The sequence below is a fragment of the Xiphophorus couchianus genome, chromosome 8 (assembly GCF_001444195.1).
Source record: "Xiphophorus couchianus chromosome 8, X_couchianus-1.0, whole genome shotgun sequence".
In the NCBI taxonomy this organism is placed as follows: domain Eukaryota; kingdom Metazoa; phylum Chordata; class Actinopteri; order Cyprinodontiformes; family Poeciliidae; genus Xiphophorus; species Xiphophorus couchianus.
In genome coordinates this window covers 17580664-17607275 of record NC_040235.1, presented here as the reverse complement: position 1 = coordinate 17607275, position 26612 = coordinate 17580664, and the positions used below count along the sequence as shown (strand labels likewise).

The 26612-nt window shown below is 36.1% G+C and overlaps 1 protein-coding gene across 1 annotated transcript; it reads left to right on the top strand.

The window, feature by feature from the left end:
* The first annotated feature begins 475 nt into the window (after window positions 1-475).
* Window positions 476-26168, top strand: gpsm1b (G protein signaling modulator 1b). The gene is made up of 14 exons (XM_028025151.1): window positions 476-739; window positions 9380-9601; window positions 10896-11031; window positions 11176-11318; window positions 12596-12719; window positions 13656-13771; window positions 13933-14088; window positions 14737-14845; window positions 14954-15068; window positions 16683-16753; window positions 16865-17035; window positions 22826-22982; window positions 23098-23303; window positions 24608-26168. The coding sequence occupies exons 1-14, from the start codon at window positions 678-680 to the stop codon at window positions 24806-24808; spliced, it is 1989 nt and encodes a 662-aa protein (XP_027880952.1). The 5' UTR covers window positions 476-677; the 3' UTR covers window positions 24809-26168.
* The last annotated feature ends 444 nt before the right edge of the window (window positions 26169-26612 follow it).

The following is a 26612-nucleotide window of genomic DNA, read 5'->3' as shown; positions in this document are numbered from 1 at the left end:
AGTAGCAACCTTTTGCTGTGATTACTGCTTTGCACACACTCTGCATTTTCTTGATGAGCTTCAAGAGGTCGTCACCTGAAATGGTTTTCACTTCATAGGTGTGCCCTGTCAGGTTAATAAGTGGGATTTCTTGCCTTATAAATAGTCATGAAAATAAAGAAAACCCATTGAATTAGAAGGTGTGTCCAAACTTTTGGTCTGTACTGTAAGTCTCCATAAGCTGTCAGATGGTAAAGAAATCATATAAAAGATAGTTTCTAGCATTTCTAGTTTGATTTAAGCCACAACTTACTGATAAATATTACGTTTGGATATACAGTCTTATTTTTGTTTTGTCTAAATAGACCAAATGTGCTTTCCAGTGCTGTGGCGTAAAACCACGAATAATTCGGCAGAACAACAAAATGTGAGCAAACCATCCAACACGTGACGTGGCTGAGGGGGAGGGGCTACGTGCGTCTCGAGCTTATTTGTGCAGGGAGTCACTTCCGTGGAGGCTGCCATTACTGTGCTGAATGAAGAAAGCGTAGAGAATAACAAGAGGCAGAAAGGGAGGGGCAGAGGAGCGGCACGCCTCAAGAAAGAAGAAAAGGTCTCTGCCTCCGGAGGAAGTGATTGTAACGGGGTCTGCAGCGGGAGGAAGCAGGTTTGGAGTCAGGCAGATTAGCAGCTCTCCCATGGCTCAGTCGGCTGCTAACGGTGTGGAGCAAGACTTGGCCACCAAGAGGCTGCACTCAAGGTAAGAACCCTCGGAAGGCATATATTTATATAAGGGGTGTTGATAATCTATTTTGTGATATACCACATGGATGTAAAGCGGTTTTAGGGACAGAAACACAGGAGAGAATAGAAGAAAGTGCCAGCTCAGGGCTTTGCTTAAGGAGGAGCTAGTCTGGGGGAACCTCGTCCCAGCCAGCTTTCGACTGGGTTTTAAAGACTCATCCAGAGCAGCAGCAGCAGCAGCAGCCAGAGCTGAGCTCCAAGCCTTCCTCCTGGCTCGGATCATTGAGCCGCTGTGGCTGGAATGTACAGACTGAGAGGAGCCTTGAAAGATGTGGACATTGGAGGAATGTTGCAGAGACAGACAGTCCACAGGTTGGACTTCATCTAGATGAGGCTTTGAGTTAGCTGGACTATGTTAAAAAAAAAAAAAAAAAAGCCAATATACTTATACTTGAATGTTGTGTTTGTATACAGAGATAAAAGATACAGGGCTTTTTTTTTTTTTTTTTTTTTTTCTCCATATTTCTCTGTCTTTTTGACGTCATTCGTTTTTGCATAAAGGCATAAGCACGTTTTGTCCATAAGTTTCCTTAGTCCTCCAGTCCTTGGTGTTTGTAAGTTACTTGCCTATCATTTTGTCTTAGTTAAACTTGCCAATCATTAGGCTAATCATGTCACCTCTAATTATCAGTATAGTCTCACAGACGAACTCCCAGTTAAATAGTTTAATAATCATGTCTCTGGGTTAATTACCATGCCTCTGGGTAATAAAACAAGCCCTGATAAATGGTGAGTGGCTGTTAAGCTGTAAGGGAAAAACAAGGTCCAACATGTTGACTTTCAGCTGGCAGGTGATGAAGGCAAACGCTGTCACGCTTCTTCCATTGTTTGCCAACAATAATTCTCCTGGTATCATCTTATTTAAGTCTCCTCCTTGTTTTGGGATACTACAGACAATGCAAGCACACTCGCATATCTGCACACTCACTGTGGAAAGGTCATGTGTTGTGCTGGTAAAATTAGAGGGGAAAACAGCATTGCTGTGATTAGCACTATTAAATATAATTTGTGTGTCATTTTGTCAGGGGACACACCAACCTTGCAGGCTTTTGAGATGTCACATCTCAAGTCAACACTCAATTAACATTCCAGGCAGCCTAATCTGTGGAGCAGACAGTGAACAGTGTAATGCCACAATGTGATTTTGGTTTTGTGAAACGATCTGTGTAATTAAAATGCGGAGCCTGTACACAATCCTTTTGAAAGCATTAAAAACAGGATTGACTTTCAATTCAGTGGTATCAATATCTTTATGGGTTCAAAGATCAACCGCAAATTTATTTTCCCTTTGCTGAATGTGTTAAAAACATTAAACAAAACAACAACAACAAAACCCCACAATACATGGGGTATAATTCACGGTATCAAAAGAACAAAACAGAAAAAGCCAAACTTGATACATCAACTTTAAAGAGTGCAATATACAGTAGCATTAGCAACAGGCCATAAGATTTCATGCTATTAACAATATCTCATTAAATATTTCAAATACTTACTACTTCCAAACCTATTTTACTTTACGTGTATCTTTATTGTTTACTGTCCTGAAATATAACTACTTTTAAGAGGCATTGGTCAATATGAAATTGTTACAGTTAAAATAATATATTACTGTGTATAGGCAAACATCAAACAACATGATGATCTAACAGTGTGTATTTTAAACAAAAAGGCAGCTATTGTGCCTCATACTACACAGTGAGGCACAATATATAGCAACATATCAATTATTGGCACTGTTAAATTTATGTTTATGTTTAACATTGTTTAACATTGTTAAATTTTGTCTTTTTCAAGTGCCTTTTGTGCAGAGTGTTACTATTTTAGATCCTGTCTTTGAAGAGCAGCTCTAGTAGCTAAGCAGAGTGATATTAACTAGTTTCTCAATCAGATAATCTTTATGGATATCCAGCCTTCACTTGGTTGCTTACTAGTAGCTTGCCCGAGTTGGTGTTGAAACACTGTTACTTTAAGAAGAATGGCATGCTGTTACTTTACCTGTATCACACCATCTTTGTTTTTTTATGAATAGCAACATTTACCCACAACCGGGTTTTTTGGTCTTGTTGCCAAGAAAAAAGAGGAATGCTGGCAGCGTCCAGCAACAGGTTGGGGAAGGAAGGAACAGGAGTTTTAATTCAAATAAATAAAATTAAATAAAAAATAAGTGATTTTGAAACCCTAACTTTTTAAAACTTTGATCAAGGCAGTTGGTCCAAGATTAGCTGGGTTGTATTGCTAATAGCACTTAGCCTTAATCTCAGCACATAAATTCAGAATTTCCATTGGGTTTCCTGCTTGCAAGAGGAGCAGCCTTAAATTGGATTTGCTTTAAAGGCTGCATACATATTATAGCTTTACTGGTGGCCACTTTAAATCATACTCAGATTTCTCAATATATTTTGCATCTCGTGGGATTTTTCTATTTGTAGCTGCAGTCTGCTTATTAAATCTAACAGCGTTTAGCTTCGGCATTACCTTGTAAATGGTTGGTGTCAAAATTTCCAGAGTTCCCCCTAAAGGAAACAGAAATAGCACATCTGGTCCTTTTACCAGAGCTTGAGATCCTTGGTTACATTTTAAGCTATGCAAAACCCTTTAAACTCCTTAAACATTCAGTATTGGCTACTTTTCTGATAAAGCTGAACCCAGCAATCAATAAAAGTCTCATCATTAAAAATCAATGATGCAATCGTGTCATGTTTTATGGTCAGAAATGCACTCAGAGCAACAAACAGCTGGGGAAAAGCAGCTTGACATTCTTGCTTCCTACTAAACTTATTAACATTTAATCACCATGTTTTACCACATCCTCTCTCAAATTTGATACTTTATCTGCTTTTTAGATTTCTGATCAACTCCAGATTTTCTTCTGGCTTTTACATAATTTCCTCTCAGGAATGTGAAGGACATATTTTGATCCTATTCTAAATAATTCAGCCACTGAAAACATGGCTGAGACAAAACGCAATGACAGGGTGGCGAAATGCACCTTTACAGGAGATTTGAAGAAAAGAAGAAAGAGGCTCTGTTTTGAGAGAAAAATACTGCGTGAGGAAAAACATTCCTGGAGTTTTTCTTTAGTTCCCCTGACAACTGGCCATGGTAGACTGTAATTATGGCTGTATTACTACTCTGAGCACAGGGTTTCATAGACATGCCAAGAGTCATGTGGAGCTTTTTAAAATGAAATAGAAAAAAACTTTAAAAATTGTTAATCACCACAACAGTCAGCATATAGACCTTTTATTAAGTGCAAATGACAATTTGAGTATTCTCTGAAATATAGGTCTACTACTGTCTGTAGTTTTTTTAGCTGTCGCCTTTATAGAGATGTCTTGAACTATATTTTTTCAGAAGGGTCTTCTGTCTCATACTTTGTTACAACCGACAGATGCTACAGTGGTGTTACAAGCAGTATTCAAATTGATTTGCCAAATTGTAAACCCTCCATTGATTGATTTTATTACAGTTGACATACATCAGCATGTACAGGATTAATAATGCAAATAATTAAGTGCACAGCCAAAAAAGATCTCAATTGTACTGTTGAAATTGCTTCATATTATATTGTATTTATATCCTTTTTACAAATTTGCTGTTTAGAAACATATTGAAAAGTAAAATTTGTCACTTCTGCCTGATATGGTAATAAAACATGAACATTTTAATGATTGAGGCATTTTTATAAAAAAATACAGTAATTAAGAACCAAAGTGTCCTCTTAAACTTAATGTGAGAAGCACTATTTTTAGTTTGGTGATAACTTGGTTATATCGCCTTCACAAGGGGATTTGCTTTTGACTGGGCAACATTCATAGACTTGCCTCTAACCAGCTTCTTTCACAAGCAATTTTGTTCTATCATTTAGTCTTTTGGAAAGTTTACAGACATAAGTGTGACACAAACGCTCACTTTTAAGTGTTCATTAGAGGAGAGCTTTCTGCTCATATCTGATGCAACTCAAACCACAAAGACTGAAAGCCAATAAAGTCCTGCCATAGAGAACAAAGACATTAGTGAATGTTTTGATGTCTTAACTTTTTTCTTTTTTTATGTGCTTATAAATCTGTTATGTGTTTCACAGTGATGTGGGTTTTTCTGTTGCTTTTGTTTTGACTTTGATTACATTTTTCCATCACAGGGTCGGTTAGTGTTTTTATTTTTATTTTTTTTTACATATTTTATTATTTAGTTGTGTTTGAGAGGAATTATTTCTCTTCCATTTCTGTCTTTTTTCTTTATTAACTGCCACAACAGTCATTTTCTGTTACCTGTGATCCACTTTTATTCATTTCTACATTCTTTCCATTTTACTGCAGAAGGGATAGTGCTCTGCATCACATTTTATTTTTATTTTTACTTAGCCTTTTCACTTTCTAAGCTCTGTAGATTTGTCAAAGTTATGCAAAAGGTTTTTTTTTAGTTTTTTTTATGCGAGTTTAACCATTAGAATATTTGAGTTTTTGCTTCATTAGGAAAAAAAAAAATAAGCCACCATCACAAAAGTTTAAACTTCTTCGCCAACTAACTTGATTTTTGTTTCTTGCATAGAAGTGACTAGACTGGGGTTTTTAAATGTGTTCTTTTGTAACATTAAGTTCTTTCATTGGCCTTGTGGCTTTCCTCCCTCAGGCTATGGCTGCTAATGCCTGATGCATCTTCTATTTTGTTCTTGGAGGGCTTTTATGAGCTTTTTTTTTGTGAAGTGTTGCCATCTGTTTTTCTTACTGGAATTTTAATTTCAAAGCCGTAGAGTATCCATGTAAGAGTTCCACCAGTTTTCCAACTAGTAAAAATATTTGTTTTACCATTTTTGGTATTCTTAGAATTGGACTTTGCACATTTTTGAGGACTGCTACCTGCAGTGGTAATCTGATCTGCATAATTTCCACATAACTTATTTAATCATTTCCAAGGACATTGGTTTTTTAACCTTGTCTTTGTAATAAAAGTGATGTTACAATGTTACCTGTGAAGCCTGTAACTGTAGTGGCTTCACATGAAATCCACCTATCTGGTGTGACATTTTTTAATCTAGTACACCCTGATATTCAGTTTGATTAAAGAATGCTCTTGCATTTTATTACTGAATGTTTCTAATTAAGAAAAATAAACACTATTGCATCAAATCACATATATGTGTGTAGCCAGTCACATTTTGTAAATTGCACATATTAGGATAAAAGTTGTTGAATGCACAGAGGGCTTGTTTTTTAACCTTTTCTCTCAGGAATATCGAATTGAGATTTACAATCATTCTCACAAGGGTTTCCTGACCAAGACTTGCAGCAGAACATGGTTTCAATCTTATAAAACACTTGCATCCAATATCGCATGCCTTAAATTAATTAAGTGAGAATAGCTTCTTCTATTTCAGATCAGTTTGCAGTTGATTCAAAAGGATAGAGCAGTAAATTGAAATGACTACTTCTCAAAAAATCTCTGATACTGATAATAATGTTTCATGTAACTGAAGTTTATATATTATAATGTACAAAGAGCAGGAGCATGCTCCAATAGCCTTGTAAACTGGAAATTACTGGACGATATATCGAACCTGAACATGCAACACATAAGTTAAAGCTGTGAGTTTGGCGACAAGTCGTGGAGCGCAATGGTAAACAGAGCTCAGTGACTAATGCTTTATAGAAAATGTCCAAACATGCCCAAAGATTGCATGTTTGTATAAAACATGTAGCAGCAACTAGTTGCTTTTTTGCCCTAAAACAGAAGCAAGACTTAATGTAAGGATAAGTGTGTTTGATAATAGATGGACATTCAAGTGCGACATAAAGTGAAGAACTCGGTACTAACCTCGGAGGTACACCATTAGTTTGAGAAAGGTAGACTATTGAGCTTTTGATTGATGTATAGAGTCCTGTACTGTGGTGTCTATTAGTTGAAAAGTTAAATGGATAATTTACTACTTATTAGGGCTGCTGTAGTAATGTTATGCTAATGCTGCTTTGTCTTAAAACCTTATAGTGAGTTGGTTAAAATGTTGATTAAGAAAAAATCAATTGTTCCCTCCCTCGGCCTACAACAACAGTTATAACAATTCAGTTTTCTCAAGGTAAGCCAGTCGGATTTCCATGATTTATCCCATATTTTATTTCGCATTCTGTGTAATTTTAACAATTTCGCAACATGGTAGTTTTATTCTGAATTTCTTCTGACCTGGTGTGTTAGAACAGAAGGTTTTGGCATAATGTTGTCTCCGATTATACCTGTTCTACATTAACCCTGATGACATTCTTACATTTGTGTTTATTTTACCACAATGTGTTCAATTAATTGGTCCTTAGGCCTTAATAATCTGTCTTTGCTGTTGACCTAATTATCTTTGTGCTCGTGTCAGCAGATGGGTGGATTACAGTGGGCCACTCACTTCACTGAACTCTAGTAAGACTGTGCAGGTCACTGGATTAGTCGTGTTCCTCTCATTCCTTTTCTCTGTTTCTGCACGGGACAGCGGGCAAGTTTAAAAGTAATGCTGTACTGTAACTGAACGCATCTCTGCTGTAACCTGGAACATTTTCTGTGTTAAGATAAAGAAGAAAGGGGGAGGACTCATTTTGGTTATGCATAGTAACAACAAAAAGAAAACCAGGAAACTGTTTTATTAGACAAAATGAATCCTTTTTGAAGACTCTGAAGAGTTTTTTTTTGCAATCCATATCTGGTGCAGATTTTTTGTGGAATTTAAACCGATTCCCTTTTGACTGTTTTGGCTTAAAAATTGACCTGTTCAGTATTTCTTGAGGCCTCAAGACCTCTAAAATGGATGTTGTTGATTGTTCTTGGATTGTGGGTGTGACTTTCAGTTTCAACGTCTGTGCATTGCTGGACATTTTCCAGATTTCTCGATTTTGGTGGAGCGATTTGAGGCTGTGTGGGATTTGTATGGAAGGACAGCTGGTGCTTTTGTTTTTCTTCTTTCAATTTTGGAAAATCAAGTTTGTGTAAAAAACAAAAAAAACTGATATTTTTAATTTTTTAGTTGGAAATTTTCTTAAACATTACCCTCATGGCAATGGAGCCGTGTCCTCTGACTGGAGCAGAGAGAGCCGTGTGCAGACTTGTCCACCATGGACCCCGACCACAGTCTATGCTAAAGCCTTTGCACTTGGAGCTCCAGGTGTATGTGGATAAGATGCGAACAAAGCAAAAACACAGGTGCTGTTAATATGGATTGGGTCATTTTAGCACTTTGATGTAAGATTTTGAATCACATCTAGCACTGTGATTTATTATTTGGACAAGTAGAGAAAATTTAATCAGATAACGATGTTTATGCAAATTAATGTTAATGAAAAGCAGAGTCATAAATTTGCTGTAGGAACCATGGACTGAATATTCAAAGACATCCTTCAAATGTTCTAAGAATGTTTAAAAAACCTCATCCTTATTCTCTTCTTTGGAATAAGGCTTTTTGGAAAACAGATTAAGTTCAAGGACATTCACTGGCTAACTCTATATTCAACGCTATACCCATTTAGGGGTACAGTACAGCGAAACTGAAAAGCTTCCTATAAATTCTGGATTAGTTGTTGTTTGATATGAGATTCTCAAGCTGTGAAGATAATCCTTTGTAAACATACCATCATAAAGATGCATTTACTTTTATATAAAACTGAAAAGCAGTAAATATTCTGTCAAATTAACAAAAAGGCATTACCCCTCTTTTTATTTACATTTATATAAAATCATATATATCTCTCTTACAAGTGAGGGAATAGTGTGAAAGCATCTTTTCAGACATTGTTCAGCTACTCTGTTTCATACAACCTGAAAAAAATCTTCAATACTTTCTCTGGAATCCTATTAAAAGAACTTAAAAAAAATACATACCTTTTTTGGGAGTAAAGTCTAACATTACTTTGCTGTAGGAACCATGAAAAATATCAACTTGTTAATTTGACTTGTCAATAGGCCAAGTAGCGCTCAAAAATAATGGAGAACATGAAATTGCTCATCGATGTTAAGTGTGCTGCTGGTGCTCCACCGGTCCACTTCTTTTCTCATCTTTACAATATTTGCATGTACTGTATATTGGCATTAGAATCTGTATCAGGTGTCAGAATCGAAGCATGGAAAAGTTCCTACCCATGGCCAAACTGACAGTCAAAATCAAAAAGCATGAAACTTGAAGTGTAAAAGCCAAACAAGTAATAGTTCTCTCATTAGCACTTTGCAATTGCGATTTTGTACACATTGATTTTGCAAGGAAAGTTGACCTTTTAAGGTCTTTTAAGCTCTAATGTGTTGCTTAAAGTAGAAAACCAGGATGCTTTTAATTCCATATGCTGTGTCAGTGAAGGAGCGCTGTGTTTACCCAGAAGGTAAACTGATGCAAACACTGATGAGTGAAAAGTGCAACATCTTCTCATGGGGTTCAGCTTTGAGCTTAGACCTAGTTGCCAAGGCAACAGTCCACGGAAATGACTACAGAACATGTTGTCATAGTGATACTACCAGCTTAAGATGTTGCACCTCCATTTCAATAGCAGCTGTGTTACTGTAAATGGTCATGGGCTGCATAGTGTAGGCCAGGTACATTTGATCTGATATCTGACTTGTCTCCATCTTTCAGAATGGAGGCCTCTTGTTTGGAGTTGGCCTTGGAAGGTGAGCGGCTGTGCAAGGCGGGAGACTTTAAAGGAGGAACAGCGTTTTTTGAAGCAGCCGTGCAAGTTGGCACAGAAGACTTGAAGACCCTCAGTGCCATCTACAGTCAGCTTGGCAATGCCTACTTTTACCTCAAGGAGTATGGAAAAGCCCTGGAATACCACAAACATGACCTAACCCTGGCCAGGTGAACAGTCACTTACTTACATTTACAGTTACTTTAGCTGAATGCAAATATGCTTTTGGTATATTACTAACAAAATAAACAAAAAATGTTGGTTTAAAGTATGCAACACAATGTTGTTTTTATAAAAAATGTGTAAAAAGTGTTTTTTGTGGAGGCATATTAAATTTAGTTGTTAATTCATTTTATTCGCTCCATGAATGTATTTGTTAATGGTTCTGTCTCTGTGCTCGAGTCAAGTTTAATTTCCTAATGTGTATATTATTAACACTATGTGGACGATTTTTTAACTACAATTATTCAGTAGTTATAATTGTAAGTCACATATACATTTATAGATACTATCTGTGTAGACATCTATCTTCGATACAAAAAGGGAGAGTGAGCGTGGCGGCAAAAGGTAAACCTGGGTCAGCTGCTTAATTTCGTCAATGAGATTGTTGTGCTAATTACTGGCTTATAGATGTTTTATGTTCTCATTCTGGAAACATATGAAACATGAATTCAGTATTTTTAAGATATAAATAAATATAGAAAAGGAAAATAGCATTAAGGAAAATCATGCTTATTTCCATATTTTATTACGTTTGCCATTATCTAAATGTTCTGTGTTTTCTTCCTTGTGCCTTTCTTGGTCCCTGCATCATATCCTTCCATATTTTTTCTTCCCTTTGTGTCTTTATTTCTTCACATTCCTTCCTTCTCTTCCTTTATTGCATCCTTCCCTCCCTTCTGTCCCTGCTTTTTTTCTTTCTTCACATTCCGTCTTTCCTTTCTCTGTTAAATTAATTATTAGTTAATTTATTTTGCCCAGTAACAGACTCAGAAGTGAGAGAATCCATAGTACACTGCATAGAGAATTTCTCGAACCTGAGGTGAATTCAGATCACTCTTTTTACATATTTTTATTGCACAGTTGGACACGAGCAGAGAATAAGAAAATCTAGGTTATTGACTTTGAATCAGACCATAAGGAATATTTTTTAGTAAAAGTTGACTACAAGCAGGATATTTAGCTTGTTAGTAATCTGGTCTCCTACAGTGAATGCAGCTGGTACTTCAGCAGGGAAGTGATTAAACACCCCTGGAAGATTTACCTTGTTACATTACAGTCTCACTGAGGAGCACTGGGACTTGGTCCCTGAATTAAGCAGATAAATTGCATACATACCATACAACATGTCTCTAATGAACTGCATTCTAATACCTTAATACTAATTATTCAACTTACTGATTAACATCCGAAAGTTTTTTGTTCCAAATTGTGAATGTAGAAATGTGTTTTTAATTTTCTCAGAACCATAGGTGACAGAATTGGAGAAGGAAAAGCTAGTGGTAACCTTGGTAACACTTTAAAAGTGTTGGGGCGTTTTGACGAGGCTGTTGTCTGCTGCCAAAGACATCTGGATATTTCTCAAGAGCAGAGCGACAAGGTAAAGTGTTGCGCCGTATACTGATTATCAGAGATGCATAAACATAATTAACCCGTCTTGCTCTATAATACAAATGACTTAAACACAGTATTCAGTATCATATGCTTCGTGATCCAACTGTCTCTTTTTACTATAATGGTGTAGGTTGGAGAAGCGAGAGCATTGTACAACATTGGAAACGTGTTTCATGCAAAGGGCAAACAGCAGCTGTGGGGCTGCACCCAGGAACCAGGCGAGCTGCCCTCAAATGTCAGAGAGACACTGCAGAAGGCGACAGGCTTCTACGAGTATGTATTAATAATATAACATATCCATTTGCATTTTTGCGTATATTTGTTTTTGTTATTGAGCTTAAAAGGTAACAGGTGGTACCTTTTGTTTGAACAATTACTGAGGACTAAGAGTTGTACACACGTCTTGCCTCATGTTGGATACACTTTGGGCTTTTTTAAATTATGTTTTCAGCATAAAGAAAAAAAGGCAAAAGCTTTCAGAGTCAAACATATTAATCTTAGTAACTATCTAAAATAATTAGGAGTAATTGTTTAAAACATGTTTTAAAAATACATGAACCGTTACAAAATTTTATTAGAAATAATATTTTCTGTTTACTATGTATAGTTTACATGTAATAAATTAGTGGCTGGCGAAACAACATGGCCTTCAGTATAAATGTTCTAAAATGATTAAGTAATTTACTGTCTTATGCAAAAGTCCAAGGAGCTCTAGCTACATACTGAATGTTCATAAATACTCTACAGTGCCACTCCTGCCTAAAGGTAAGATAAGGTAATTTTATTCATAGCCCATTTTCAGCAACAAGGCAATTCAAAATGCTTTAAAGAGAATCTTCTGCCTGTTAGTATAGATTGTACTACAAACGCTCATAGATGTCGTAAATGAGCCCAGAACATCAATTGAGGAGCTGCAAGGTGTATTGAGAACCAACCAACAGACAGAAGTTGAAGCCTTAAGACAGAACCCGTCATCATTTGCATAATGAGGCAGAAATACATGATGTAAAGTAAAAAATAGACAGGAACATGTAAAACAAAGAAAGGAAAAAATACGAGGAAATAAAATTGGGGAAAAAATGGGTAAAAGGTTAAAGGGAGAAATAAAAGGGAAAATTTAAAGAGACTTTAATGCATTTATAAGTAAAAGTGAAAAACAGTCAAATTATTCTTTATCCAGAACATTTTATTTTCTTAGTCATATAGCTTAAAGGCCAATATACATTTTTAAATTTGAGCAAAACAAAAAATCTTGAAAAAAATGTCTTCCCATTACAGTACTCCGTTTTTTAGTCAATACAAATAATGTTTGTAACCCTAAATAATCTAGAAACAACCGATAATCATGTTATGTGTTGTTCATGTAAGATTGTGAGGAGAAAAAAGCTCGTCTTTCTATACAGTTTATGTAAATATTTGGTTTCAGCTGCATAGATTAACATTCTAGTACTTGTAAAAATAAACAGTATAAAAATTTAAAGGACACTAAAGATATAACCTGATAAATGTCTTTTCAATCATTTTACTAATGGTTATTCTTATTACTGCAGGATGAACTTGTGCTTGGTGAAAGAACTTGGGGATCGAGCAGCTCAGGGGAGAGCGTATGGAAACCTGGGAAATACCCACTACCTGCTAGGGAACTTTGTTGAAGCTATTAAGTTTCATCGTCAGGTGAGAGGTCCTATGGTCAACTCAGAGGAGCCCACCTTGAGTTGTCTGCCACATACATTGAAACAGTAGCAGGTTTAGTTACTCTCTGTGATATTTGCTCCTTGAAAGGAGGAGATTAATAACTAAAAATGTGTTTTAGTCTTTTTGTTGATATTAAAACTTTTTATGTTGCAGGAGTGTATTTGGTCCTTCTATGAAACAGATGGTATCAGATTTTATTGTGAGACAAATAATGCAGAATGAGTTGTGCATTATTTGCAGAGAAGTTAGCTGAGAGAAGTTCCTCATAGGACTTTGTCTTGTTTAAATGTCAGATTGACTAAAATTTTACTTGCAAAATACTTTGGGTCATCTAGGAGGACAGGAGGACTGATCTTTGTGTAATTTCTTTTAAAGTTATCATTTACATATGTACTTTTCTTGAAGCAAAAAAGTATGCATTTTTGTTCAATTCAAGGGTCGGACTAAACTGAATGCATTTTGTTCTGCATAGCAAAATCTGCTTTAGCATGCAGAAAGTGTTCTACTTACTGAAACAAGAAGAAAATTGGTTTTGTGATGATTCATTGAAAAGTGTAGCTCAGTAACTTGTCTTGTTTTCATGTCACTCATCATTTGAAACCTTTTCTTTTCGTTTGTGAGAAGCCCGCCTTTTCTATTACAAATCTATCAGGATGCAACAGAGCAGAACATGGTGCATGTAAAAGGAAATAAAGGGGTGATTTGATCCACTAGTGCTGCAGAAATCCCTTTTTTTTAGGTAAAAGAAAGAGGCTCAGCAGAGCTTAATAGTTGAGCTACTTTTACTTGTATATGCTCCATCAAAAAAATGTGATCAAATAAAGCCAATAATGTATGGACTAAATGTTTTATTATTGGTAAGATGAAATGCGAAGTGTTGAAAAATGGTTTTTGAGCTTGTTCTGTCATTTACAGCGGTTATCCATTGCCAAGGAGTTTGGGGACAAAGCAGCTGAACGTCGAGCCTACAGTAATCTTGGCAATGCCTTGATATTCCTGGGACAGTTCAACACAGCCACTGAATATTACAGGTGAAGAAAGAGTGCAGTCTGACATCTAGTGGAGGAATATCAAAGTGAAACTGGGTTAATCCCGATGCATGTCCCAACCCATTAAAAGCTAAAGGATTTCTATCCATCATCTCTTCAGTCATGTTTTTTTTCCTTACCTATTTTCTTGTTTCCCATCTCAGAAAAACTTTGCAGCTGTCCCGACAGCTGAGGGACCAAGTGATGGAGGCTCAAGCTTGTTACAGTTTGGGAAACACTTACACACTACTGCAACAATATGAGAGGACTATAGACTACCATCTGAAACATCTGTGCATAGCCCAGGAGCTCAATGACAGGTAAAGTAAACGTAAAAATACCAGGTATTATGAATGCATTTATTGGGATTCTCCACGTAACTAAAGGATTGACAATAGCAGCATATTAACACATTAATAAACAGTAAAAAAATAATACCAACAACCAAAGATCCATACAAAGGAAGTGAATGTGTAATGTCTTTTTTTATGTTAAGTGATGTTTTTATGCTACTAACAGCAAATAGACTCACAGTTTGCAGTGCTGAAAATGCAAACAAGACAAAAGAAATTTCAGACATGTCTGTGTCTCATTGAGTCTGCTGCCAGTTCAATTTCATTCCTCGCTACATGTGGTTGTGAAAAGTTAGTGAAAAATTTTTTTGGCCTGTCTAAACCCATCACTTTATGATTTTCTTTTTATTTAATAGACTGGACAGCAAAAAATCAGAATGGTCTTGAGGCATTTCCAACTTTTATGTAATTTAATACAAAGTGGCAAGATCAAATAATAGACTAAACAAGCATGGCAGATGTTGGAACATTTACTTATTTTTTTTGCTGAAGTAATATTCAGTGTTTGTCAAATTTTGTAAAATGTCCTACACCACATAAACAAGCCATGATTATTAACAAAAATGCTTAACTTGTCTATGTTTGAGTAGTCTGTGTTGGTTTTGTTTTTGATAGAGTTGGCGAGGGTCGTGCCTGCTGGAGCCTAGGAAATGCATACGTGTCTTTGGGAAACCATAAACAGGCCCTCCACTATGCCCGAAAACACCTGGACATCTCTAAAGAAGTGGGACATTTTTTAAAAATCTCAGTAATCCAATGCAGTCCAGTGTAAAGTCATTTTCTCTAACCCTATCTATTTACCTCTGTCTTATTGCCTCTTTGCTATCCTCAGATTGGAGACAGAAACGGGGAGCTAACAGCCAGGATGAATGTGGAGCAGCTGATGGAAGCTTTGGGAGTCAATGAAAGTGATCTTTCTCCCTCCAGTTCGGAGTTTGAGATGCAAGGTAACACCCAGAAAGTAGATTGCTTCTTAAGAAATATGGATGACTATTGGTTTTTCAAGTACTTTTCACTGATTTAAGGCAAGGGTAAATTTTAGTGGCCAGACTCTTTAAGTTGAGCTAAAAGTTTTTATTGTATCTGAAAAGACTACATTATAACATTTATTTTTGTAATGAGGTTCAGTCCTTTTAAGAGTATTAATCAGAATTTTGTATCTTGACCTCTCTATCCCAGCCTACTGGCACAAATTTCTATTTCACAAGCATAATATAAGACATTTTGAGAAGAGCTTTGTAAATGTTTTTTTTTTCTAGCCTGTTCTGCTTTTAGCAGTAATTATTTATGATAAGAGCATTGCTTGTTTCATGCCCTGTGTGTTAAAGCGGTCCCTAAAACATAATCTTCAGCATCTTTTTTGATGTTTTATTAAAACAGTAGTTTCCATATGATTTACCTTAAGAATGTAGATCCATATTTCAGCTGATATTTCTAATAGGCTACCAACATTTCCAAAAGTATTGTGTTCCATGTTAGAGGTTAAAGGTAAAAAAACCAATAAAACACTTTTCGTCTGAATTACATTCAACCTTCCTCTTACTGGCCAAAAGTTCTGCCTAAGTAGCCCAAATAAACTGAAGCAATCTCTTGATATGTCATAAAATATACTGTTGTATATTAAATTGTTTATCGCATGTCAACAGTTTCAGACTTTATTTGTAAACACCTTACAATAGAAAAACCTGCTGAGTCTTTTTTCTACAGTAACAAGTTCTACCCTCAAAAGTGTTGTACCTGTGTATTGTGTGTTCAGTAATTGTAGAAATGTAGGATTTTTGAGTTTCTGACTGTTAAACAGTAAGGGGTGTAGCTCAAAACCATTTAATTCCAGTCAACAATTTGTTTTTTGGTGCATCTTTGTTTTTCTAATTTTGAAGCGTGAATCAAGCAATTTGTTCAAGTAGGAAATATAATGGCAAGATCCTTTTATTTAGATAAGCCACTGTGTCATGAGAATGTATTAGAAAAATAACTTTATTCTGTGGCTAATCAAACTTTTATGATCACTGTAAATTCTTTTGGCAAACCAAATAAAATTAGGATAAGATGCATTTAAAACAGTTCTAAAACATGTGTTTCACTCAATATTTTATGTCATCCCCTTTTAGTCTTGCTGTTTTCGCAGTTAACCTTTACGTTATATATGTACACAAATTGGTTACGTGAAGTTTAAAACCAACTTAAAGCAGGGTGGTGTTTGTGTTATGTCTGAACTGAGGCTAAAGATAACATTCCATATCAAATCAAATGATTCAGCAGTTCACAAGTTTGTGCATTTGAGCTTCCTAAAAAAAATATACAGAAGCTGGGAAATCTCTTCAGTCTTCCTGGTCTGTATAGTGTCCACATTCATGAACCCACCTCAGGGTAGAAACTGACACCCACGTCAGACATTTCTAGCTTTGGAATCATAGCTTGGCAAACAGATGCTTTATTTAGTTTGTCTGCCTGGTTGTTTGCCTCATACCCACATTGGTCATCATGAGACCACTGCTGAATATCACATCTGAACTGTGATGTTACATTTATTTACATAACTTTTTTTTTTTTTTTTGCAGGAGCAAGACCCAAAATCACCAAGAGAAACAGCATGGACAGTGTAGAACTATGGAAGTACTCCTCAGACAAGGTAGTGTGTCTAACCTCACATGTTTTGCTGCTGAAATATGTTTTGTTTTTTAGAGTTTTTTTTTAATACTCCTGCTCATCTATCCATCTCTAATGTGCTGCATTGCTACAGAACGGTGACAACCAAAACTTGGAAAACATGCAGAGAAGATCTAGGAATCAGCTGTCACAAGCTGGTAAAAGAAAAGGTTACTCAGACAGTCAGTCGTCTGATGAAAGGCCCTGGTTGGACTCCCCTGTTGACACCGATGATATCACTGTTCAAGTTACACCTCCAGTGTCTGTAAGTAGTCACACCTTTACTGTTTTATCAAGTTATTATGATTAAAAAACACAGTTGCTAAGCTAGCTACAGATGTATTTTTTAGAGATTTTGTGGCTGGTTTTGAGCTTACAAAGCTCCGACCTGCTGACATCGATTTCATCTGGTACCAGTCTCTCTTTAAGAACTCTCAATTACAAATTTACTTTGTTACTACCATCTCCATGAAGTGAATGTGTTTATAATTGCAGATTTACACTGAAATAAGACAATAATTTCTCTAAAACAGTCCAATTTTATAAAGCTGTTGAATCTTTCAGCCTCTGCTTTGCTGAAAATCTTTAATTTCACTAAAATAATCCAGGTTATATTGAAGAAAATTAAATCCATCTGAAATGAGTTGCTGCAAATTTTAATCGCTCCTTTACAAGTACAATTATAGTTTCCTTCTTTTCTTTTTAGCTGCATTTAAAAATGCTAAAATGTCACATATACATATACATTTTTTGTTTTCAAAGAAAATATCAGCTGTGTCCAACTCAGTATGAAAGTCGTTAATTTATTCTTGTGTTTTTAATTTATGAATTTTCTGTTCATAAGTTTATTGCAGCTTTATGGAAGCTTTCTGTAATGATCATTAATTGTTTATCCGCCTTATTTCTATAACTTGTGATGCTTTGCTTCTGGACTAGAATTCTTAGATATAATTGAACACTCTGTTGCAGAACAAATACAGACAGAAAATATGGGAATATCAATTATAGCTTTAAAGTGGTAATATAATAGCTATACTTTCATCTATAAAAGATTGGTTGGATGACCTGATAAAATGGACTCTGATTACATATACTAACACATTTAAATTAATCTTAGATTGTGTAATGGGAGAAGAGAAGGGTGTCAAATTGAATTTCATATTTTTCTCATGTTTTCTAAGCTTTTTCTTTCTTTCTAAGAGCACTTCAATTATGTATTGGATAATTTTTAAAAGGCATTTTTCTGCTGTAGGTTGAAAATGCGGTCAGAGGTGTAAAAACCAGGATGTTATATACTGTTTTGATCCTGTTTCACTTTGAATGAATGTTTAACACAGATTTCCTAAAGCCACGGGTTAAGCTTCAATTCATTGTATGTGCAGCACGAAAGACGCCTAATCAGCACACGTGGTTCTATCAGTCTCCATAAGTTGGTTATCATTATAAGAACTTTAATGCATATCAGATAACAGAAGAGCTTCTTACACCTTTGTATTTCCACTTTCTTATTTATGAACAACTCACTGATGCAAAAAAATATAGAGAATAGAAAAGTCTTATTCTGGTGATAACACCCACACTGGATATTGTTGTCAGTGTGACCTGATAGCGCTTTAGTCTGGGGTGTTCACTGATAGAAAGATTGAATCTTTAGTTTCCAACTGACTGATCACAAATTAGGGCCTCAGGCATAAAATCAGACAATTTTTGTGCATTTTCGAGCTTGAGCTCAGGTTTTGCATTTTTATATTTGAAGCTTAATTTGACATTCAAATGCCAGTTTTTTTAAACTTTGGTACTTTAAAATCCCAAACAGAGACTTGCTTCATTGGTGTTGTTGCTAACAATAGGGGAAACATTATTTTAAATCTACAAACCTAGTAGATTTTATGTGGTGTTAAATGTGTAGCAATTGGGGTTTAGTTCCTTGGTACCTTCTGTCAAATTATTTCAGTCACTGAGGGCTCATCTTAGCAAAGACAAGATTCAGATTTCTTGTTAAGTTATACCCAGAAGACCTCAGAGACATTGACTCAGTTTAATTTCCTTCAGTTCCACTTTCAAGGAAATATTAAACCAGTAAACCTTTTTGAATGTTAATTTTTATTAAGTGTTGATTATGAAATTATGAATTGAACGTGCTGGCAACATTGTAACAGTATCTTCTCATTTAAGAGCAATTAGCAGTTTGCTGTGAAACAGAATGTTTAATGAATGTGCTCCGTCACAGCTGCTGGAGCCTCACACCCCTGCAGTATCTAATCATCTGCCAATGTGATGATATTAATTGTTGTAATCAGTTGGCTGACAGGACTGAAAAACATGGAAATTACTTGTGTGCCTCATAATTGTTCATCTTAATTGAGTAGAAAATGTATTTAGATGTGAATCTTCTTGCGCTTGACAATGTTGAAGAGTACTTATTGTTAGGTTTGACCATTTTTGGCAAGTTTTACACTGAGATGGGATGCGATTAAAATCCTCTTGAGATTTTTTCACACCTTTACATAATTGTACAGTAACACCACATGCTGTTTTTGATACTTACAATTTTTGTTAGAAATATATGATTTTTCTCCTAAAGGATTTTTATTTTCCAAAGTTTTCTAAAAAGACATGCAATTACTAAACATTGTTTTGCATTAACAGTTTTCCAAACACAACATACATTTTGTGTGAACTGCTTTAATTTCTATGGACAGAAAACTTCCAAATCTCAAAGCTTAGTTTTTGAAACAAATATTTGTATTTAATTTGTTCTGGAGATGGACATTGGTAGGAGTTTGTCCTGTAATCGGGTTTGCCAGTTTGAATCCTTGCATTGTCGGTCTTCGCCTGCTGGTTGTAGTCAAAGGGCTGGTGGCACCAGTGCATTTTGTCTCTGGTGGTAAGCTACAGGACTGTAGCCACAGCTGCCCTGGTGGAGTCTGACAGAGTGTGAATGTGTGCGTTGGTGGGTGAATGACTGAATGTAGTGTGAAGCGCTTTGGGGGTCGTCTGGTTTTGATAAAGTACTATACAAGTACAGTCCATATACCATATTTTCCCCACTGGTTGTAAATCTTGTTTCTCAATATTTATCTGGCTTAGCACATTGCTGACAATATTCTCACCTGAAGCATCTGAAGTGCTAAGCTATTGCTTGCATGCTACTTTTCTGTTTTCATATGTCTTGTCGATAATTTGGGTAGTAGTATATCAGAGTGCAGCACCAGTTAATGTTTTATGCAGAAATGAAGATTTTTTTTTCACTGTTTCACAAATGTAATCCTCTGATTTGACCATGACATTTTCATATGCTGTCTGAGCGCAGCGTCCAAACAGATGGTGTTGCATTGAAGCAGCCAATTCAGTGTCTCTTTCACTCTCAGAACATCATGACCATCTGATTTTTATGAGCAAAAATATTTCCTAAAAGCTAAATATCTATTCCAACTCATCTAAAACTAATGGCTTGACTCACTCATCATTCAGCTCTGCAGAGGCCTGGTAATGATTTCTTCATTTGATTCAGGTGTGTTATAGAAGGAGTGTAACTAAAAAATGAAGGAAGGTAGCTCACAAGGAGTGGAGTTGGTCACCAAGGCATAGTTTTTATTTGCTGTTTAAGTTCTATGTTAAGTTGTGTGGGGTTGGCATATTTGGAGCATTGTCAGCTTTTATGGCCATAACCTGTTCTACTTCTGGACTGTGAGAATTGAAGTAGACAAGGCCTCTCTTCTAAACTATCATTCACATTCTCAGTCAAATACTTTTGTTTTCTGCAGCTTTCTTTCCCTACTTTTCTCTGTCCCCTTTTCTCTCTCTCTTGATCATCACATATTCTTTTCTCTTGTTCTGTCATTGTGGCCTACTTGACTAATTGGACATCACAAAGTAGGAAGTGACTAGATCCACAGAGAATCCATTGGGCCAAGGACACAGGACACAAATTACTAGAAGTCACACCAGATTAGACTTTTTGAAAAGCAAAAAATCCATGGTTCCTCATCAGTTTAGCACATCCAATCCCTACTGGAATAGCCTGTTGCCAAGCATTGCTCACATAACTACTCCCCCTGCATATATCTTTCTACCCTCCATCTCCCTTCCTCCCTCTTTGTCCCCCACAGCTCTGCCTCTCAGCTGATAATGTGACCTTGATCGGAGAACTGGTACCCTCCCCACAGGGTCAAACGCTTAGCTTCCCATAATGAGTTGTTTTCCCACAGTGGGTGAACAGGACAAAAATGGCCTGCCAGAGATCTACATAGTGGGAGAAAGAGAGTGAGAGAGGGAGAGAGAAACTGAGAGACCGGAGAGGACAAGGTAGTATGCAGTTTAAAAGAGGCCTGGAATAGCGGACTAGCAGAGTCCAAGAAATCGGAGGCTAGTGGTTGTGTTTAGCAAAGAGAAGAATATTGAGTCTTGGGTGATGGCAGAAAAGAAAGGGTGTGAGCCAGACATGTGAACAGAGTGATCCAGAAAGAGTGGAATGCGAGATAAAGGCTAGACAACAACTGCTGCTGGTAAGATGTTTCACTTTACTTGGAGTTTTTATACATTGTAAAAAGGGTACCAGAAGGATATCCGTTTGCATTTTTGACATAGATGTGACTAACAGTAAGCTATGCCTTTTAAATCACAAAATAGGGCAATTCAGATGGAAAACACAGGAAACACAAAGGCATAAGCTAGAGACTACACAGTCCTAGCAGCATTATACACCATGTAATGACATGCTAATTTTGAAGTGAAGCAGCCAATCCTTGGGCAGTTTCTGTACTTTCATAAGCACTTGTGCCATGATTTGTGCTACACAACTACATACAAATAATGTATTTTTAAGATCTTTACAAAAACATTAAGTTATGTTTTTTCTTATGCAACTGCTGTTTTTGAGATTTGGATTACTTCTTAAAAATGGAACAAATTTTAGAGAAAAAAAATATAATGGCATTTGAAATTAACAATACAACTGACATCAGAGCCCTTATATAATCATCTGTTAAAAAGAATAGAATATTCTAATATTAGATACTTTAGTTCAATTTCTTCATCAGTTACTTACCCAAGCCCCGCTTTCTCTACACAGTTGAGTCATCCAGCAAGTACCTCAACTAATTTGAGGTACTTGCTCGGCTTTGCCTCATCCCTTACCCAATTCTTACTAAATTTATCCATCTGTATTTACTGCCACCACCATAATGTTGGGGGGAACATGTAATTTATTTTAGTTGTCATGTCATTTAGATCATGCATCATGTTATCAGTGTTGATCACCTCAGCCTTGGGTTTATGACTTAAAACTTGTGCTCTGAAAAGGCATTGTATCAGAGGATTCACAGTGTTCAGCTACAAGTTTAACAAAAACATAGAATAGCAGCATTTAGTTCCCCTTTCATCAATAACTGCATTTTTGAAAAATAAGAGGCTCCATCTTGTCTTACAACCAGGCACTACAGGAAATCTGGATTGGAATTACAGAGGTTTTGCTATTCTGATATTGTTTAAGGAAATAGATTGTAAAGCTATTATATATCGGTTACATAAAAGATATTTGTACACCAATTTGTTATGTTTGCCTGTTTTGCATGAAGGTAAGAATGTACAAATTACTGCAGCTTGGAATACCTTAGTATGATAAAATGATGGTAGTTTTAGTCAAGGTTATTATAAAGTAACATTCTTATTCTTGCCCATGCCGGTATTCATCAATGAAACAAGAATGGGATCATTAGTAAAAATAGATATTTTGTTAATGAATGATTGATAATCTCATTTTCTCAGACAAGTAAAGACAATTAAGAATTTTAAATTTGTAGTTACCTTCTTTGCAACTACATCTACTGTATGTCTCTTGATATTTTCTTCATTTTGATCCATGCGTATGCTCTCTTTTTGCATTGTCTGGGCTAGGCATTTTTATCAAAAAAGTCCACCGTTGTGAGAATAGTGTATTTTGCTATTATGAAAACACTTAAGAGTTATTTTATTTACTTATAAGATGTAGTTCATCATCCGGTGGTGCATAAAAATTAAAACACTAGTAAGAGTGTAATCATTTTCTTTTCAGAAACTGGGCCGTGACCCCTCAGATGAAGACTGCTTCTTTGACCTTCTCAGTAAGTTCCAGAGCAGCCGCATGGACGATCAGCGCTGCCATCTTGATGAAACACAGAATGGAGATAACACAGAAGGTGCTGCCAACACATCCCTAAGTGAGATGATAGGTCAGTTAATTAAATTCTTTTTTCTTCACACCAATGTGCACCTGGGGGAAAAAGCTAATCATTCTAAAATGTCACACTAGGAAGTGATTTCTCTGTTTTGTATTATCCTTTATAGATCCTTCAATTACCACATCCCCCCAGACTGAGGAGCTGTTTGACTTGATTGCTAGCTCTCAGAGTCGCCGCCTTGATGATCAGCGTGTTAGTGTTGGAAACCTCCCAGGCCTTAGGATTACTCATAACAACCTGGGACATCTGGTTGGTGAGGGAGATCATCAAGAACCCAGCGACGATTTCTTCAACATGCTTATTAAGTGCCAGGTCAGAACCCCATTCTTATACAAATGCTAAGGTTAAATTGTCATAGAATACGGAAACACATTAAAGACGTCAGGGTTCCTGTACAATCATAAAACTGCTATACTGAAATGTTTAATTTTCCTAATCTGGATATGCTTGGAAAAATAACAAAATTATTATTATTATTATTTACTGCTGATTTACAACAAATATTATCCTTGGGCACTAAATAAGAAAAACTGGTCCAATTCACTTGCAGTTGAATGAAGTGAATTCACTATAATCCAGGCATGAAGGCAGATTAAGTGCAATGAGATGCAGTTCTGCCTGATCCTACATATAAAACTAGACGTTCTAGCTCAGATTATAGCATCAAAAGTTATTTATGTAAGAAACCTCAGCCCTTGACTCATTGACTTTGATGGAATCCATCATCCTGATCAAGCACGTGGTGACAGTAGCAAGAATGAGTCTTTTAAACATGGAAAAATTGCCAGCAAAAGCAGGCTCAGTAGGAGCGTTAATCTGCTCCAACAGACTAGGAATTGGGAACACAGAGAGCATGCCAAAGAAAAAAAAAGATTCAGTAGGGGTTCCTTTGGCGAATCAAAATCAGAGTATATAGAGTTAAGGGCAGTCACTGCTCCGTTATTGGTCCCCTCTGATTTAGAAAAAACAATGTTTAGCACAAACAGCTGGATCAGTAGATCTATGTGATGATTCAAAAGAAAACATGTACAACAGCCCTTTACCTACTGCTGAATTGGAAGCCAGCTTTCATGCTGCTTTTATGCTTTTATATCTGCTGATTTTGACAAATTCTGTTTAGTTGTTTTTTGTCTAAGGATTATAACAAAAAAAATCTACTAGAGATAGATTGATAGACGTACATATTTTGAATCTACACAAAGGAATTGCAAGATTAAGTTTTCTGTAGGCAAGCATGTCATTTATCTTCATCTTGCCTATTAGTTGGTGCATCTTTTATAAAACTTGCATTGATATAATAAACATCAAGCTTAGCCAGTATTAGGATTTCTTGACTATATTGTCATCCAGTCGGTGTGTGCAACAAGTACTGTTTAAAGTCCAATAATTATTGGCTAACATTTTCCAAGTATTATGAACTTTTATTATAGGTGCTAATGTCATAGCTTGCTTGTCTCATGTCAGCAGAAGTTCACACCAGGTAAATGCTAAAGTTCAGAGTAATGGAATAATAGCCAAAACAGAGAAAAGACGAAAATGGACATATACCGAAAGATATTGTCATTGAGCATCCATCATTTATTCTCGTTTAACTTCTTTCATTTTTTTGGCCCTAGTCCTCTAGGATTGATGATCAACGTTGCTCCCCACCAGAAGCAGGCCCTCATGCCCCCACAGTGCCTGATGAAGACTTCTTCAGCTTAATCCAGAGGGTACAGGCAAAGCGTATGGATGAGCAGCGTGTCCAGCTACCCTCAGATGACCAGGACAGTTCTAACTCCCCTGACCAGGAGCCACCTGGTGACTTTTCAAGCTAGGACTTGGTGAATAATGCTGCACAACTTGTCATGTCATTTAAAATAGAAAACAGAGGCGAAGGAAGGATGAGCAGGCAGTGGAAAAAAAAAGGTACGGATGGTTGAGCTAACCAGTTATTAATGAAGAGAGAAATTTCATGTGCAATAGGTGGTGCCCTGTTAAATGTTACTTGATGTATTATGTATAACGTGTGTAAATACAATGTTAAACAAAATGGGAGGCTCGAGAAGTCTGCAAGAAGTTTAGGGTGGCTTAACAAGGATAGAAAAAGTGTATATACTCAGTCTAATGCCTTAATCAGATGATTTTTCAGACCTGAGATTGTATTCCCTGGTGTCAAATGCATTTTTGAATGCACAGGTTGGGCATACAGTATGATGTGGAGTGTAAAAGTTATAAAATGGTTTAGTTACAATGGGAGATGTGCACTGACGTTTGTTAACATGAACTATAATGCTTAGAAATTGAATTCCATTGTGCTCTGATTAATGCTGCTTAGTTTTATCCTTGATCTGTTTGTGGTTTTTACCACTTATAGTGTTGTCTGTGCAGTAACAGTATTAGTGTTGGCCTTTGACAAACTCATTTGGTCATCTTGAGTTATTTTACTAATTATTTTGATTTAAAAAAATGTTATCAACTGACAAAATGAGAAAATTGTCAATGTTTTTACATTAAAATTCTAATTCAAATTTTTCTAGACCAAGGTTAAAAGGTAAATTACATGCATATATTCTTTATGGGTACAGACCAGAGTTACTTGCTAATTTAGCCTTAAATTCTTTGAATTGTAATTTTTTAGGTGATTCTTTCAGTTGCCTGCGATCCTTAGAAGATCTGGCAACCAATTACTTTTCACAGCTTTTATTTATTGGTTAAAAGCAAAGAGATGTCTTGTTTCTGGTACGTATTCATAGCACACTGCGTCAATGTGGTGAAAACTTATTGCGTCTGTGAATTAAAGGGTGTGGTCTTTTAATATGAGTGACATTGTGATTCAGCATCACAGTTCTGCATGGTTTTTTTGGTTGTGCTAATTGTTGCTATCATTATAAATGCTTTAGAATAATTGATTGCAGATAAGTGCATTTTTCAGTTTGTTAGTTATAAAGTAGGAGAATTGTAGACTGGCCATGGGCTGGTGTAAGAATCTCAGGGTATAGCCTTGAAGAAACACCATGGGTTTGCGGTATTATGAAATTTACAGAAATTTAAACTTGATCTAATTGCAGTTACTTAAAACAGAAATGCAACAAGTAATCATACCTTTGCAAAAATAATCTAACACTTTTATTATTACTACCTGGGTATCAAAAATGTAAAATACCAGCTAAATTTTGAAGTACATCAAAAAGGGGGAAAAAAGACTAGTTGTGCAGAATATTAGTTTCATTTATCCTCTAGTTTCTGCCTGTTTTTTTCAACGTAGAACTGCTAAATTGTCTAAGGTGTAATTGATAAAGAGCCGAGCCGACTTCCAGCCACCTGTATGCAGCAACAGTTGTGAGCGAGCTGACTTCGTGTTGCTGCTTCCTCAATTTGCTCCCTGAAGAAACTGGTTTCTCTAGCCCTTCTAGCAGCATCTCTTTAAGACTGACTTTAAACCACAGGAATTATAAGATGGAATTACTTGCAGTTTTCAAAGAATTTTATTTTTCTTTAAACGACGGTATACCTCAACAGTTCTAACCACCCAATTCATACTACAGGCTACACATAAAAAGCTTAAACTTGCTAGGAGTCTGAAAGTAAGACCTGCTACAAAGTATCTATTTTAATGGTACTGGGATTATAAATTTTTAA

Bases quoted from the DNA above. Each gene is read 5' to 3' on its own strand.
- gpsm1b (XM_028025151.1), top strand. From the start codon at position 678: ATGGCTCAGTCGGCTGCTAACGGTGTGGAGCAAGACTTGGCCACCAAG. The intron at 11,032-11,175 runs GTAAAGTGTTGC...ATAATGGTGTAG, and splicing joins CTCAAGAGCAGAGCGACAAG to GTTGGAGAAGCGAGAGCATT. The intron at 12,720-13,655 runs GTGAGAGGTCCT...TGTCATTTACAG, and splicing joins CTATTAAGTTTCATCGTCAG to CGGTTATCCATTGCCAAGGA.